The following is an 11,307-nucleotide window of genomic DNA, read 5'->3' on the forward strand; positions in this document are numbered from 1 at the left end:
CTCTATGCAATGAAATAAAAATTCCCACCCCATGAACCCATTAAAATTGTTTGAAACTTCGAGTTAAAATGGTGTGTTATTTCAGTATTGCCAGGGTGTCAATCTCCCACCTCGCCGTGCAAAATTTCAAACTGTGACCCATTAAACAATGTACCCTGAAAAAGGGGGAAAAATCCATTGCTTACTAAACATTTCGGCATAAAGATTCAAGTCCTTGATGATAATCCAAAGCCAATTTAGAAGAAGGAATTTAATTCAGTAATGCTTCCTGTTGTGATTAGATAAATTTTCATTTTCTAGGAAATATTTTTACTGAACGGAATGGAAGCAGGATGTAAACTAGCAGTTTCTGCTGTGATTAACTGGAATTCTTTTTTGCTTTAGTATCTTTAGAAACCACGTCCCAACATGGAAAAGTTTGCTCTTATTCTCCCTAGATCTTTTGAAAACGACCTCTCCCCCTAGGATTGATACCGACCCCACCCTGCAAAGAAAGGGGGGAAACATTTGTTATATCTCCCATTGTTCTGATCACTGATTCTTGTTCATTTATGTTTGTTTTCCATTTTCCTTTTCTGGAGAAATCCCTATAAAAAAGTAAAAAAATAAAAACCTTTTCACTTTTGTCATCTAGGAGATAATATATTTGGGCCAAGTGCTGCAGATGCTGCTGAATCTTTAGTCAGAGCCGTTGGTCCTGCCTTGGAGTCCAGAATTCCTTGGGCAGCAATTTTGGGTAACCATGACCAAGAATCTACCATGAGCCGGGAGGAACTGATGTCATTTATTTCTCTTATGGATTATTCGGTATCTCAGATCAATCCATCTATGAGCGACTCTGCTGATGGTGTTGAAAGTACAGTAGCCATTGATGGGTTTGGGAACTATAATCTCAGAGTGCAAGGAGCTTTTGGGTCTGATTTGGCCAATACCAGTATCCTCAATCTCTTATTTCTTGACAGTGGAGATAGGGCTACCGTCGATGGTCTTCGAACTTATGGCTGGATCAAGGAATCTCAGCTTCATTGGCTTCGGAGCTTATCTGAGGGCTTTAAGGTATAACACAGTATGACATGGAGCATTGGGAATTTATTATTCAAGGATGAATTTCTTGAATAATACTTGGCTCAAAATTTATCTGTATACAAGTGTGATCTCTGATCATGAAATTTAATATTTTTCTTTCCAAAGTATGTTTTTTTATCCCACATTTAGATAATATTAACATGTTGCAGGTTGCACACTAGCAGGGGAACGAATGGGATCGAAAGTCGCTATATGGCAACTTGTTGGCTCCTGCCCTGGCACTTGCATTCTTCCACATCCCAATCCCAGAAATTCGGCAGCTCTGGTATAAGAAGATTGTGGGCCAGTTTCAGGAAGGAGTTTCCTGTTCTGCTGTTAACTCTGGCGTTTTGCCTGCCCTTGTGTCCATGGGAGACGTGAGGGCTGTCTTCATTGGCCATGATCACACTAATGACTTTTGTGGGGAGATTGATGGTATATGGTTTTGCTATAGTGGGGGCTTTGGATATCATGCTTATGGTAAAGCAGGCTGGCCTAGAAGAGCAAGGATAATTCTGGCTGAGCTAGGAAAGGGGGAGAAGGCGTGGATGGGAGTCGAGAGGATCAAGACTTGGAAGTGTCTTGATGATGAGAATCTGAGCAAGATTGATGAGCAAGTTTTGTGGCACTGTTAAAGATGATAAACAACAAGGGCAAGAGAACTACCGGCAATGCATAACAGTCTTGGTGCAAAGAATATTTTGGATTTGAAGTGACTATTTTTTCTTTCTTTTGTTGGAGTATGCCCTTTCACACTGGGTTGGAGTAATGTAGTCGACCCCATTTAGTTGGGAAAATGTTGATTTTTTTTTGTTGTACAGTTTGGGTTGAAAGTTTCTTGCGTTGGATTGGCATCAGATGAGTTTCTTGGTGGGCGAAAGATTCTGCCTTGCTTATACTGTACATTTTTTTGTGATGTTTTCTATAATTTTACTGTTGAGCCACGTGGATTGATGATTTGGAAAGCTAACGCTGGATAGATGATGTGAGACCATATTGTGAAACCACTTGTATGAAATTTTTGTGGCATGTGTTGGTTGTATGACCTTAACCCCCTCTCTTCATCTTTTAACAATTGCTGTTTGAGATCACTTAGGTCAGATATCTTTTACCATGTATAAATAATGACAGGCTGGCTATTGAGGGTGTGATGGAATAGGAATAGGTAGGTATGGGGCGTGTTTGAACTTGAACTCAGCTTCACTTGTAAGTTGGTATTTATTTATTTATTTTTTCCTTAAGATCAGCAAATAGATTTCACTAAAATGAATGAGAGTTACAAAGAACTACCATGGCAATGTATCTGCTCAAAACGACTCACATCTCATCTGATCTGATCCAAGTAACTCTTGAATTGCAACCACCGTTGATATAAGTACCACGGAATGGTTTCACTTCTGATGCATGGACCACCGCCTAGTAGTCGCATTCCATCACTATCCACCATAACTCCAAAGAGTGAGCAATAAGAATGGCTTCAAAGAAAGCAAAAAATTTCATCCCATAATTAGTTGATATTTTAATACCCTGAAATTTGAAGCAGCTGACAATCCCAGTGTCAAGACTTTGTTGACATTGTTGACATTGAGGTTAATGATTGTCCCATTATGGCTCACCACATACAGCCATGAGGGGAAACAACTAGCTGCTTTTACAGGCCAAGTATGGTGATGACATGGCCAGAAAGGCGTACACCAAGTTCCACACCTAGTGGAGTAAGAAGGTCAGTGGTATGGGCAATTCATGGACCAAAGATAGGGTCACCGGCAGGTTACCCTAGTGATACGGCCAGCCAGTAGGACCTCTGAGAGGGCTTGTCTGCAGAAAATTTGCATTTTTTCTTGTAGGGCCCTCATGCCTTCGTGTATGTTCGGACTTCGGACTAGTTACATGGTACAGAAGGGCATTTCTTACTGCTCATATAGCACCTACTATGCAAAGGAATGGGTAGGCTCACAAGCTAGTACACAGGAATAACCTCATTCCTAGAAAATGGGCTTTATAGCCAAAAAGACCCTAACAGCTGTAGCTATATATAGTAAACCCCACCCCCTTTCTCATATTATGTCCCACAGAATTCATGGGCAGAGGATAAAAGAAGGAAGAAGTGGAAGAAAGGAAGAAGCAGAAGAAGGAAGAAGAGGAAGAGGAAGGAAAGGTGTTGTGGGTTGTGCTGTGCTGTGCTGCCATGATGCTGCTGTTGCTGCCCTGATGCTGCTGCTGTGTTGTGGAGCTGTTGTTGCCTCTCTTAAGCTGTTGCCAGAAGGAACCCTAGGTTACCAGTGTAACTGCCTCTGCTGTGAGTGTGCATGGGAGCTGAACAGCTGCACAGGATGAGCTACTACAGTATCAATGAGTCCCATGTACTTGGCAAAGGTAAAATTTCTCACCAACCCTGTGAATTGTGATAGGCAGTAGCATAGGGATGGTATAAAATGAAATTAAAAAAGGGGAAATTAGTTATGGCGATACAATTCAACTCCCTACAGCTGAAGACCTTATTTTGAAACCCGAATGGAGACCCAATTATCGGTAAATTGTCCTGCTAAACCCTAGACCAAGGTTCTTTTGTCAATTGGGAAAAAATGTATTGAAATAGGAAGTGGGACAATACCATATATGTTCCCTATTTTGTCCAGGAATGGGCAAAAAATTTAGTTGGGTCACCTGGGTAGGAAAATCGGGAAATTGGGGTCTAATTGACCTCCATTGACTCTGTACTCATTGAATGGACCCAAATTGGAACTGGACAGAGGTTTCAATAATTTTAATAAATTCAACTAAAGGTAATTGGGTGATGAATTGAGTGGGATGGACCTCTGTCTGCTAAATTGGACAGAAATCACAATCAATCCCCAGAAAACCCTATTGAGACTAAATTAACTGAATTAGGGTTTAGGGGAATTGGGTTGCAATTGGCCAATTAGACTTCCCACCTATGTTATACATCATGTAAGGGAACTGTGGAATGAAAATTGAGGCCCCGGAACCCAGATATTGGTCCTGACAGAATTTGACCACAATAGCGCAGAATTTTGGAATTCTGCAGACCATCTCCGACAGGTGGCCTACAGGCAGTCAGTGGTCACAGTCCATACTTGCCAGTGGGGGTCCAAGAATGTTGATGTGAACCCCAATGTTTCTATGTGGCCTTTGCCTTCTCAGGGCATGTGTAATATACATTTGACAAAGTTGATTTGAATAAGAAGGGATGTCTTTACAAAATACAAGATCAAAGGTTTGATGGTGATCGATTAAGGATTAAATTAAAAAATTTAAGATAAACACATAGTTTATAGTGACAGATAGGAGACTAGTATAGGTGTATAAGCCGGAAACATGACATAAATACATAATGACCAAAATTTCATTACACATAGGATTTTTACATCATACTAACATAAAGAAACAAAAGGTAGGAGGAGAGAGAAAATATTAAAGAGAGAGAGAGAGAGAGAGAAAGAAAAGTCACTAACCATAAACAACTAAGTAATTAAACATCGAAGAACCGATCTAAGTCGGTCAAAAAGGTCAAGAAAGCTGTCAGGTGAGGCCGGGCTGCTCTACTAGGACTGTTGGCTATTGGAAGTAGATGGCTGCTGAGATCGAGGCTGATACTGTGGAGGCTTGTACTCAGTTAGGATGCCCGAGTCCTCTGATAAGCCCTACACAGTGGTCTCTAGTACATATACCCGATCCCCGATCGCATCAATTTGCGTCTTTATGGGGTCATCCAATGACATGAACCTGGAATGAAGGCTCTGCATACTGGTCTGGATATAGGCCATAGCCTCTCTCATCGATGGTTCTCCTATGGAAGAAAAAGGTTGGAATGAACCAATACTGTAGAAAGAGGGTGGAGCTGGAAAGGTACGAGAATGGTAAGGAATGTCCTACACACTCTGGCAACGCACCTTGAGGTAGGGAGGTAGTACCTTGAGTAGTGTTCTGAGTGGAATCCATAGGCACCTGATCAGTATGAAGGCCAATTAAATGAATCTCTAAGGGCACAATACCATATGCATCTCCAGTGTCCATATGTGGAAGCTACTCCCCAAACTCATCCACCACGTCTATCTCAACATCTGCACCCATATCCTGGTCATCTCCGTCCATAGGCTCTAGTGGTGGGTCAGTTGTTGATATATTATCATTGCTGCCTATCTGCTGATCAAGATGCATCTTCTCCAAGATGGATCAATCAAAGGGAGTAGGAACCATCCCACTCCTCAACTCACCCTCCAGACATATCCCAAAGCGATGGAAGATCTTGGTCAAAGCCCTCCCATAGAACTAGTGACCGTCCCCTGGATGACTGGCACTATATACCATGTGTCTCATCATGATGTAGGGAAAATTAATTTACTCCCCCAAATAAAGGTAAAAAGTGTGTATGCTTACATCAAGGAGACCTCACTATCATATCTGTGGATGGGCAGAAGGTTGTACTATACTACCCTGCACAGTATCTGTAGAGCACTGCTCCCTAAACCAGATTTATTGACTGGTTGGATCGATTTGGTCGTGTAGGGCCCAAACCGACAAGGGTTGATGCGGGTACCCTATGTTGTATGACAGCAAGGGTGACATCAAATGTGGGGTAGCTGGACAAGATTGAGCAGGTACCCGAAGTGGTTCGCACACCTAAGCCATGCCCTTGCTCATATCATAAGGCTATGTATGAGTAGGGAAGGTATGTTATCATATTTGATGATGAGAACATGGTCCACGACAAATGGCAGGAGTGAGATACGCGTTGAGAACCCATTTCCCACCAAAATCTAGCAAGATTGGTCATATTCTGGCCAACAGGTGGGTGGTCACTGGTGGGTGCGACCCACCTGTGGAGAAATGTGGGCCCTAGTAAGCCCAATTTGCGTGAGCACATATGTTTTGGGTTCCCCATCATAATGGAGCCATGTGTGTCCGATATTACTGACTACTTTGCACAGTATTGCGGTTTAATGCGATTCAGGCCATAGAATGACAAAATCAAATGCACCTTAGTAGATATTTATAACCCAAGATATAAATAGCATTTACTCCTCTCTCCCATTTATTATTTTAGAAAGGGTTGGTGGAGAGGAGTAAAGAAGAGAGAGAAAAGAAGGAAGAAAAGGGAAGGAAGTGAGAGAAAGTGTTTCCCCCTTGTTGTCGAAGCCGTACCTTACCATTTCAATGCCGAAAAAGTGATTGATGCCTTGAGATCTACAATTTGAGGTAGGTAAGTGCCATAATCCCTTGAATATGATTAAACCCTCTTGTGTGGTCAAATTAAAGAGTTAATAGGGCTCTATGTAATTTCTTGAAGGTTTTAAAGGAGGAGAAACCAATATCTGAAAGTATTTTGGTGACATTTTGAGTTGGGGAAAGGATCTTAAGTTTTTGGGATTTCTTGAGCTAAAAGTATGATTTGTTCCCAAAATCTTAAATTGAACATAGATCTGTGTTGTGTTCATGTGAATGAGGTATTAAATGTGAGGAAAATGTGATGGAAACAACCCCATAAGGTTCCCAAAAGGTGGGATAAAGAAGGGAAGCAGGACAACAGAACCCATTGAACACTGGTGGGTAGCACCGACGGGTAACTAGACCCACCAGTGTGACCCCCTAGTCTTACCTGGGATTTAGAGCCTATCAGCTGGTCTAGGTACTTGCCGGTCCTACCCACTAGCCTTGGCTGGGCTACGAGGTCCTACCGACGGGTGAGCCCCGGGGTCCTACCGGTGGGTAGGACTGGCAAGTACCCAGACCCATTGGTAGCACCCGTCGATGTGTGTCTGAGTGCTGTCTGCCTAGGCAGCTTGCACAGGTGGGTCCTCCTACCCACCTGTATGACCCACCTATGGTCCAATGAGCTCTATTCTGGCCCAAATTCATCAACAGCCTCCCTTACGTTATTAAATGCATAGTGACCATGTCTTTCATATTTTTTGTGGTCCCAAAATGGACATATTCTAAGTTTCCTATCTGTGTTAGGTTTCGAGACTCTCGTCTTCGCACGTTGAATCTCACTCGTACCGTGTGTGCGTATTCTCGTACGTGAATAGGTAAGTCGGGAGAGGATGTTGATTTTAATTTTTGGAATGTTTATTGCATCATCTTCGTCTTATATATCATCCTGCCATCTATGAATGCCATCTTTATGCACCTGGTTTGTCTACCATATGATGCATTTATGAATTGTTATGTTGTATCTTTAAATTCCAAACACTTGTTTCTTGCTTTGGAATTATAAGCATGGATTATTCAATTTTTGGATGATAATGATTAAGTTGGACATGTGATGAATTGCTAGATTAGATGTCGCAGTTGGCTTGAAAACGAAGACATTGGTGCACCGTGGAATGGGACACAAAAGCACTCTGTAGTCGTACTATCTCATATAGAGCATATGGTTTAGGATTGACATTCCCTCGTGCTACGACTCTTCCCAATAGGGGTTTAGGTGTTGGGTTACCACTAGGGGGAAGCGTCGATCGCGGACCACTATGGTGATTAGAAGTATTCCTGACTGATCATTAGGACAGTTGAAAACCTTGGTGATATATTCAGAGGACCGAGCATACTACATTTATTTTTTCCAAATACTTATGGCCGGTCGTCTCTGACAACGCTATGGGTGTATCACGGGATGGAGAACGCATCTCGTAATTAGGGCATACATGCACTGTGGTTGTGAGTAGTACGTAACCTATGACTTAGTATTGTTGCTTAAGTGGATAGGATTAAAATGAATCTCATACATGTAGGATCATTTGAAATGCGATTGTTTGTTTGAGTCTTTCTTTTCATTTAGTGAGCTAGTAGCTCACCCCTTGTGTACACGCATTTTTAGATGATTTTACAGGATTTTTGATAGAAGAGCAAGAGTCGAGGCCTACTGACGAATCTCCAGTAGGAGATTAGTGAGCTCCAGAGGGGTTTGGGCATAGTGCCGGGTGCCCGTGCGAGTGCTGCATTACGGGGCAACAGTAACTATTTCCAAACACAACTCTTCATTTGATTATTTTGATGTATTTCCCTTTTTGTGCTCTAAATATTTAAATTGTTATATCTTATGTAATTATCATGCCTGTGGGTCCACATGTAAATATACTATATATAACAATTTGGCTATCAAGAGTAAGTGGAGAATTTACAGGTATATATATGATGAGTCTTCTGCTGAATTAATTAATTATATTTTCATGTTGTATGTGGCATGTTGTGTTGTGGTTACAACATCATATGATCCTGGAGGTTTTGTGTTACCCGGAGGTAACCCGATTATCAGTCCGGTTCTATGGGAACAGGGTATGACAATGGTAGTATCAGAGCGCGATGCTCTAATCACTCACAACTTGTAAGTCCAAAACTTGTAGAATCTATAATAGGATTTGGGGTTAGGTAAATATAAAAGATTCCATAATAGCTGAAATGAGATAAAATCCAAAGGTTCAATGACAAAAGAGAAGAAGAAAAGAAGAAGAACAGAAAAAACGAGAGAGAGAGAAGTTTCCCCAAACAAGATTACATAAACTCATCCTAACTCACTATCCCATCAATCATCGTCTAAATCTATAACCTCTCCCTCCCGGGACCTAGAGTTGATGTGGAGGTGATGATCATAATAATCGAAGTGACGGTTCACCAATTCCACCTCCTTTTGAAGCTGCCTAAGGTTCACTACTACCTCCACAAAGACTGAGTCCAGGGTCTCGGATAGGTACGTAAGATCCGTCTCCATATGTTCTTGGGTCTATTGGAGTGCCTCCTCACGTGTGGCACCCTCCTCTTGATTCTTTAAGATCCGCTTTTGTCCTACCCGGAGCGTCTCTAATTGGTCCATTTTTACCCTGAAAATCAAGAGCTCCACCTGGAGGTGGTGGTGTTACACCAATGGGATCCTCAGCCTCCACTTCCTCCTCCTCATCCACTTTGGGAACATATTCCTCGTTTTCCTCATCATCCTTCTCTAGAGCCACTTCTTCCTCATTATCTCCCATCACACCATGCAAATCCATCTTGAGCAAGTTCCCTCGGGAAAAATTATCCAAGGCGAACTTTCCCTGCTTACCCCTTAGATCCATATGGAAATACTGAAATACCCTCATGAGAGACCGAGCATAAGGGAAGTTACCATTAGAAGGATGTGCGGTGTGGTATTCCAAGGTCTTCATCATGATGTAGGGAAGACACAGGCGGGAAGCATCCTCAAGAGCCATGTAGATGCAGTAAGCCATGTATGCCCCCATAAAGTTTACCTGGTTCCTGTGACCGGCTCTAGGGAGTAAGTTAAACTGGACTAGGAGGCTGAAAACCCATACATCTGAAACATACACGGTCCCGGACTCGGGGCGTACTGCACTGCCACAGATGTTATGGTAAATGTGGATCTGTAGCTCCTGGTTGTCCATGAAGGGACTCAAAGCCTTGCCCCTAGGAGGGCAGTAATACCAATTACCCTCCATGGAAATACCCAAAATCTCTGCCAATAGCTCGGTGGGAAGTAGGATGTCTCGTCCCTTCACCCGACTAGTGAGGGAGTATATCCTGCCCTCATAAAAGACCTCAAGGTTGCAGTAGAACATCCGGACAAGACCGGGATAGCAAGGCGAGTCGATAAAAAGCATAGATTGCCAACCCAGAGCTGTAAACTTCTCTAACAATCTCATCCTGGAGAAGTCCTCCATTACCACAGATTTCTCCATAAGTACGGGCTTTGAGGAGAATGTAGACCAAGATACCATTGCCTCTAGACTCCAGAAAAGATGCTCATTATAGTTTTCTAGGTCTACCGGTGCATTCCTCCTTGGATGAGCCCTCGTGGCAGAAGAGCTCGAAGTTGTACTCTTCCTCTTCTGAATTGGAGTATTTTTGCTCCGTGAGGGGCCAACAGCTTCCTTACCCTTACCAGATGACATTTAGCAAAGTCCACATGAAAGACATAAGAACCCAACAAAGATTCAAGAGAAATTAAATTAAGCAAGGGATAAAAGAAGAATCAATGCAAATAGGACCATAAGAGAAGGAAAAGTAGTTTGAATGGCAACAATCCAATATGGCACTCATATTAAGTACATTGTAGGGAGTAATGTGTATTGAATGATGAGTAAGGAGAGAAAACCACTAAAGTGCCAATGCCATTGTCATAATGTGCTCATATGTAAACGATAAGTTGATAGAGAAAAGAATTGACAAGTACAATGTAGTGACCAAGTGAACATCAAGGTGTCATGATTCTTTTCATGCACATTATACAAATAAAGGCCAAGGAATTGAGAGCATTTTACTTAAAACATAGATTCATGTAAATGCTCAAGCTACTATCAACCCAAAGTATTAGACAGAATTCCAAGCGAAGAAAAGAGGAAATTTCATAGAGAAGAGCATAATTCATGAACATGCATAGCATTGAGGGGAATTCGACAATAGTATGTAAAAGAAGGTTTAATTGCATACAATTATACTTATCTTAGTCCTATTGAAGTCAAAACAATGAAAAACCCCTAATTTCTTCATAAACCCTAACCTAGGAATAGTGAAATTTCTTGATAAGGAGTGATGGGTGAAGCATACATGAAATGTGTCATTCTCATCACTATAATACAACCAAATGAGGGTGATTAAACTTATTTAGGTAATACATTGGGCAAGGAAGGAGAGAGAGAACATGAAAACCCTAAAACAACAAAATTGGGGAAAATAGGATTAAGTAACCCATGAAATTGATAAATGTGATGATTGAAGAAGAGAACCATGGACAAATGACATACTCTCATGGTACATTCGTTCTAGTCGGGAAGAATCAAAAGAAAAAAAAAAACGAGTTTTACAGGATATAGATCAAGAACAACCGAAAATTCATAGTGCAAAAGAGAGAATGAGGAAAAGAACACTTACTTGAAGATGAAGGTTGATGATTGAACACTTTAATCCAATGGATGTGTGTAGAGTGCTTGGTTGCAGCTTCCCAGCCTTTCTCTTGATGCTTCAAGTGCACTTGAGAGGAGTAGAGAGTGAGAGGAATGAAGAGTGAGTGAAATGAGGGCAGGAAAACCCTCTTAACAGTGCCTCGCTCACGACCGGTGGGTCCTGAATCCAGCCCACCCACCGATATTAACCACTGGTGTGGGATTTTGCGGCCAAAATACCCCAAAATTGACCAAATTTGCATGAATTGTAAGCGGTTACGTAAGAAATTTGGGTGCATTGTCATGTGTGGTGATTTCTATGATAACAGTTACCATTTTGAGATAC

General features: G+C 41.8%; 1 protein-coding gene and 1 long non-coding RNA gene across 2 annotated transcripts; both read left to right on the forward strand.

Annotated features, from left to right (window-relative positions):
* Nucleotides 1-609: 609 nt before the first annotated feature.
* Nucleotides 610-2,094, forward strand: LOC122062888 (probable inactive purple acid phosphatase 28; the record flags this gene model as incomplete). Its single annotated transcript, XM_042626561.1, has 2 exons — nt 610-1,056; nt 1,251-2,094. Coding segments are annotated over 2 exons (897 nt in total), but the record flags the coding sequence as incomplete, so codon positions are not given.
* A 947-nt stretch (nt 2,095-3,041) lies between these two features.
* LOC122062887 lies at nt 3,042-8,241 on the forward strand. The gene is made up of 2 exons (XR_006135127.1): nt 3,042-3,441; nt 7,916-8,241. It is a non-coding gene; the product is annotated as an uncharacterized LOC122062887 (long non-coding RNA).
* Nucleotides 8,242-11,307: the final 3,066 nt, after the last annotated feature.

The sequence above is a fragment of the Macadamia integrifolia genome, unplaced genomic scaffold (assembly GCF_013358625.1).
Source record: "Macadamia integrifolia cultivar HAES 741 unplaced genomic scaffold, SCU_Mint_v3 scaffold1133, whole genome shotgun sequence".
Taxonomy (NCBI): Eukaryota; Viridiplantae; Streptophyta; class Magnoliopsida; order Proteales; family Proteaceae; genus Macadamia; species Macadamia integrifolia.